The 5,863-nt window shown below is 37.6% G+C and overlaps 1 protein-coding gene across 1 annotated transcript; it reads right to left on the bottom strand.

Annotated features, from left to right (window-relative positions):
- Positions 1 to 214: 214 nt before the first annotated feature.
- On the bottom strand, positions 215 to 5,481 carry LOC105453074 (zinc finger protein 888-like). The gene is made up of 4 exons (XM_011694777.1): positions 4,938 to 5,481; positions 4,022 to 4,165; positions 2,447 to 3,807; positions 215 to 1,866 (listed from the first exon to the last, which is right to left on the bottom strand). Exons 1-4 carry the CDS (start codon positions 5,091 to 5,093, stop codon positions 1,365 to 1,367), a joined length of 2,163 nt encoding a protein of 720 aa, XP_011693079.1. The 5' UTR covers positions 5,094 to 5,481; the 3' UTR covers positions 215 to 1,364.
- Positions 5,482 to 5,863: the final 382 nt, after the last annotated feature.

Below are 5,863 nucleotides of genomic sequence, written 5' to 3'. Positions count from 1 at the left end.
ATTATTCGTATTGAAAAGTAAGTGTTATACTTTTAGGAATAATGCATATGACATGACTGTCAATGTAATATAGTACACTAATAGTACTTCATCGATGAACATGCTAATGACATGTTGCAATTTTTTATATTTATTTATATACTAAAACTTTGGAATCTTCAGAAATTATATCTTAAAAATTTTTTAGACACAAAACATTTCTGAATTAATCTAAATATATAATATTATATGTAAGTATAATAATTACGTATTATATGTATGTTACGTTTTATATGTAATAAGAATGTTGCTGTACCATTGTTCATAAATGGAGAATATAAGAAAAAATTTATTAAGTTTTTGAAGATTTGTAAAATTATCAAAAAATCATATCATAACATTATTTCTCACTATTTATATAACTCAATGTAAAGAAATCTCAATTTCGAAAATTAGATACATGATTTTCGAATAATTATAATATATCTATTAAGAAGAATGTCTCTGAACCCAATGCAAAAAAGAAGGAAAGTTACACTGGGTAGGTTTATTTGTCAATGCCAAAACTGATCGGTGGCTTTAGCACATTGAAAACAAGTAAAAAATTAAACATATATCCGATTTTAAGTTACGGTTTCCGAGTTACTCGGAAGTTATCCGGTTTCCGTAATTCCAAAACCGTTTAAAAACGGATATAAGTTTATTAGGCATTTTTTACTTGTTTATGTGCTTAAAGCTGTTGCACCAATTTTGGCACTGACAAACCTACCAAGTGTAATTCTCCTTCTTTCAAAGGCATAATGTAGAACTATAAAAAATATTTTATCCTTTCCATTTTGGTCCATATATACGTTTTAAAAAAAAACAGTTATTACCACTTCAATTCTCGTCTTTGTGTTAGCTGTAAGCATAATAATTAAGCGAATAATTTTGCAAACCTGATTTTATATATATTTGTAATAAACAATCCAAAAAATTCCTATAGCTTGTATTAAATTATTTGTTGGATGTTATTATTATATTTATAATACGAAGATAAAAATTAAAATGATAATAACTGTCCTTAAACTGCATAAAGGCCAAAATGGAAAGGCATAAGTAAAATATTTTTCAGTTCAATTTTTGCCAAATTTAAAAGAAATCAAAGAATTACACTTGGATAAATTTACTTGTGAGTTCAGAGATAACCTATATGCAATTTATGCGAAAAGTTAATTATTTGTTAACTTCAAAAAAAAAATAAAAGATATCTTGATAAAGTACTGTACAAATTCTATTGCTGCATCTGTATCATCGGAGCGAGTTGAAGAGAAAGGAAAGCGATTATATGCGTGAATATATGAATAAAAATGTGTCTACTAACAAGATAGTTAGTATTATACAGTCTACGATCTACTCTCAGTCGTATTGTATAAAACTGGATTATAAGACTGAAGATTAAACAGTGCATCCTCATTTTCCTTTTCTGATTCGACTTGCGGCATTGTCTGTGTAACGTCTTGTGGTAAAAGCTCCTCTTCCTCTTCCTCCTCCTCCTCTTGCTTTTTTATTTCTATGAGCATAGTAGTCTCGATCTCTGGCTCTTCCAATGCAACGTAACTTTCCTCTAATTTTGGCTGAAGATTGGTCGTATTTGACTGGGCGTTTCTTTTCCGCTTTTGCTTAGGTCGGTTTTCGTGCACTCGCATATGTCGTCGTAAATCATATTTACCGACAAATCCCATGCCACAATTGTCACATTTTATTGGCTTGCCTTCAGCATGATTGAACATATGCCTCCTCAATGCCGCGCTAACCGTAAACGCTTTTCCACATACATTACATACGTGGGGTTTTTCACCTGTGTGCAATAATCCGTGATCTCGTAACGTAGAACGCTGATTGAAGCTGTAACAATCATATAAAAATGTTAACATCGAAAAATTATATCAATGAGATGTAGTAGATATTTTTATAACAATTTCAAAAATTTTTCAAAAAAAATTCACTAAGTATATTAAAATATTATCTGATATATTAAATATAAAAGATATTATATTAAAGATCCGCTCGAAGCTAATCAATAAAGGACGGGAGAAACGGCCAATTATTCGAGCACGAATGGGTGTTACAGCATATATAATCAATTTATTACGACCTCGTAAGCACCGCTGTGTAAGAACAGCGGTGCTTACGAGGTCGTAATAAATTGATTATATATGCTGTAACACCCTTTCATGCTCGAATAATTGGCCGTTTCTCCCGTCCTTTATTAAAAGATATTGTAAATATATAAATATGTATTAAGTATAAAAGATGTTGTAAATATGTCAATAATATGTAAATATTAAAGATAAATTGATAAATATAATACAATAATACAATACATTTGTTATTTTTTTTTAAATCGTGATATGTGTTTATGAATCTTTAAATTATGACATTTTGCATCATTTGTATCAAACTATAAATAACATATGCTACGAACCTTTTACCACAGACTTCGCACGTGTAGCTGCGAGGATTCGAGTGTATTTTTGAGTGATTCAGCAAGTTGCCTCGTTGTGAGAATGACTTTTTACAAACCTCACACTGGAACGGTTTCTCGCCCGTGTGTACGCGTATGTGCGTTTGCAGCGTACGATTGTTGGGAAAGCGCTTATCACAGTAATTACACGGATACTTAGGTAAACGGATCCCCTGGGGATCCAAATGGCTGATCAGATGCCGCTTGTAATTGCCCTTGTGATTGAACACGCGCGTACACTGATTGCAAGCGTAGGGCGTGACGTGCTCGTGCGTCGCCGCGTGGACCTCCAGTTCCGACTTCGACTTGAAGCGGCAGCCGCACTTTATGCAACGGTGCCGCGAGAAATTGGGATGGCACGCCATGTGCCTCTTCAGATATCTCTTTCGGGAATACGACTTTTTGCAGAGGAAGCAGGAGTACGGGAACTCGCCAGTGTGCGTTTTCACGTGCGCCCGCAGCTCCCGATGGCTCTTGCAGTCCTTTTCGCACAGCATGCAAAAGAACGGACCGTTGAAAGGGACGTGGTTGTCGACGGTGTGCAGTAACGCGCTCGTCAGCTGATCGTAGTTCTGCAGGCACAACGTGCACTGATACGCCATAATCCCATTTTCTTGCGGCACTTCCTTTATCTTTATAATCGCGTCGCTCACGCTGCCCAGTACATTGTCTTTACCGTCGTCAAAGTAGTCGGAATCGGATCCGTCGCTGTCCTCCACTCTTGTGAATTCGACATTGGAATTGCAGCTTTCGGTCAGCTTTGTTTCCTTATCTCCGTTTTGTCTCGTGTCATATTTCTCACCCTGTCTCTGTTTAACCTTCATCATCGTTGTGTCTTGATGCTCCCAGTAGCCACATTTGTTCTTTCTGGTCGCGTTAGATTCCGCGGGACACGAAACATCCTCATTTTCCTGCTCGGTCAGGTTCACTTCGGCGACAAATGTGTCATTGCCATTTTCGATTTCTTCCTGTTCCGGATCAAACGTCAACGCGGTTTCCTCTGACATCGATTCAATCGCACATTTTGGTATGTACATTATTGTGACGTTCTCCGATGTAAACATCTCCGAAATTTCTTCAGGTAGCTCGGTCTTCGTCAACTGAACATCCATTTGGCCCTCGTTCGTTTTTTGTATAATATTATAAAAGAAATTATTCAACTGCGAACTCTCACTACTATCGCCACCATTTTCAACCAACTGAGACACGTCAATTTCATACTGCTGTTCTTCGTCTTCAATTGTCTTAACGTTTGATATTTTCAATTCCAAGGCTCCATCTGATTGCACATTGCTATCTTCCATCTCACTCACCTCTTCTCTCTAAAACAAAAAGCGTAGGCAATTAGTTATAATAGACGAAAAAATACCTTTTAAATAATTTAGCGTTTTTTAAACACTTGTGTTAATTACAGATTAGTCTTCGTCAACACAGTTATATTCGATTCAATAATGAATTATTTAACATTTACTTGTGTAACTCATTGAACAGATGCATACTACAAATTAATATCATTTTTATTCTCCGTCACTATACCTTGACAATGTTCATTTGAGTTTCGTGCAGCATTCTGAGCCTCTTGTCTGACTCTTGCACTTCCAGTCTGAAGTCGTACAAAACGTTAGTTCGATATGCACATTTCGGGCAGAGCTTGTTGGGCAGTCCATCAAATCTATCAATCTGTTGAATAAAAGTGTGTTATTAGCATATTATAGATATAATTACATATACAGCGATATAAACAGAATGATTTTACTCTGCACAGGTTGCGTTTGCTTTGGCGCTTACAGCATCATTTCATCCTTGTTGTTTATCAAGTGTTAAACAAGGACGAATGATGCTTACTGCGGCGTCTACAATGAGACTTAAGATTTAAGAAAATTGACCAATCATAGTCGATTATTCATCTCACATAAGAAGAATAATCGATTGATTAGTCCTGAAACACAATAAATATAGTAAGCCTTAAGCCATAAGAAAATGACCAATCATAATCGATTATTCTCATATTCAACGATTAGTCCATTTCTTAAGGTTTAAGGTCATAACAACACCTATTATGTTTCGGGACTTATTGTTAGTCAATTTTCTTAAATCTTAAGGCTCATTGCAGGCGCCATATAAGCGCTGTAATGTAAGCACCAAACGAAAAACACAGTCATATTCGATAGAAAAGTTTTATCTCAATTAGTACACAATACTACACAAAATATTTTTGCAGCATCAAATTATTAATTGCGATAGTGCCAAAAGGCCTCTCGTTAACCGTGCCAAACGTTAATCGTGTCTACAGATCGATCACGTTAGTCTTGGCTCTGGAGATCTGCTGAAGATGCTCTTTGAGGTTAGGTTATGCGAAAGGCGTTTTGTATTGTATTGCATAATTTTTCGGCGCAAGGCACAGCGCAGGTGTAATGTAATACATATTCTGAAACAATCGTGAGTCTTTTACCTGGATAGACGTGAGCTGCGCGAGCTTGTACGGCAGATTGATCTTGTTGATGATGTTATCGTCGTACATGGGCAGCATGTTGCCGCCCTCCTTCATGCAGGCGCGGCACTTATTCGCGTAGCAACCGATCCTCGAGCTCGGGCTTTGCCACGGCATGACGGCGTCGGGACGCGGGATGGCCCACGGAGAAGCGAGACGGCGAACGATTCCGGCGAACGATCACACTGCAGCCGTGCACCACGATGCGACAGACGTACACACGCCCCAGTCGCGGCAGCCTCGCCACTCCGACCACCCTTAGCCTTAGCTTAGCCACAGCTGATCACCACGACGACGCCCGTATCGTACTCGCCACTGCTCGGGTGTGGCCGATGAACTCGCGTTCCACGTACGCGCAGGAATATACGTGTTTACCTGAAGAATTTTCCGAAGTATCGCTTTATCTTCCTTTCGTGCCGTAGATATTTACACGCTTGCGCGAGGGCGCATAACGATGACAGAGAGAAACATAACCGAGAGAGGACATAACTTTCTTCTATACACACCAAAATGCCCTAACGCGCACTAACACCCCCTGAAGAAATGGATGTAAACTACATGCAACATCCACTTATCTGCACCGCGGGTATACAATTTGTGTTGCGTGTCCGTGCCAACTACAGAATTGTTTTACCCATTTCGCGTATTAAATTATCTGTTAGATTATTGTATAGTGTATATCAGAAAATTGTAATAATTAACAGTAAGCAATTATTTACTTTATCCTAGTCGTGCAACAGAGAAAGAAAGGAACCCGAATCGAATTTCATCTCGTTCAAAATTAATTAATTATACGTATAATAATTAGTGATGTGTGGATCGATCTCTGTTTCTACGGTATTGCCGTCATTCGCTATTTTCGGAGAGCACGCAGTACAATATACGAT

Source organism: Wasmannia auropunctata, unplaced genomic scaffold, assembly GCF_000956235.1.
Source record: "Wasmannia auropunctata unplaced genomic scaffold, wasmannia.A_1.0 LD336022.1, whole genome shotgun sequence".
NCBI lineage: Eukaryota > Metazoa > Arthropoda > Insecta > Hymenoptera > Formicidae > Wasmannia > Wasmannia auropunctata.
Note: the sequence above shows the minus strand (reverse complement) of the source record. Positions and strands in the feature narration are given on the sequence as shown.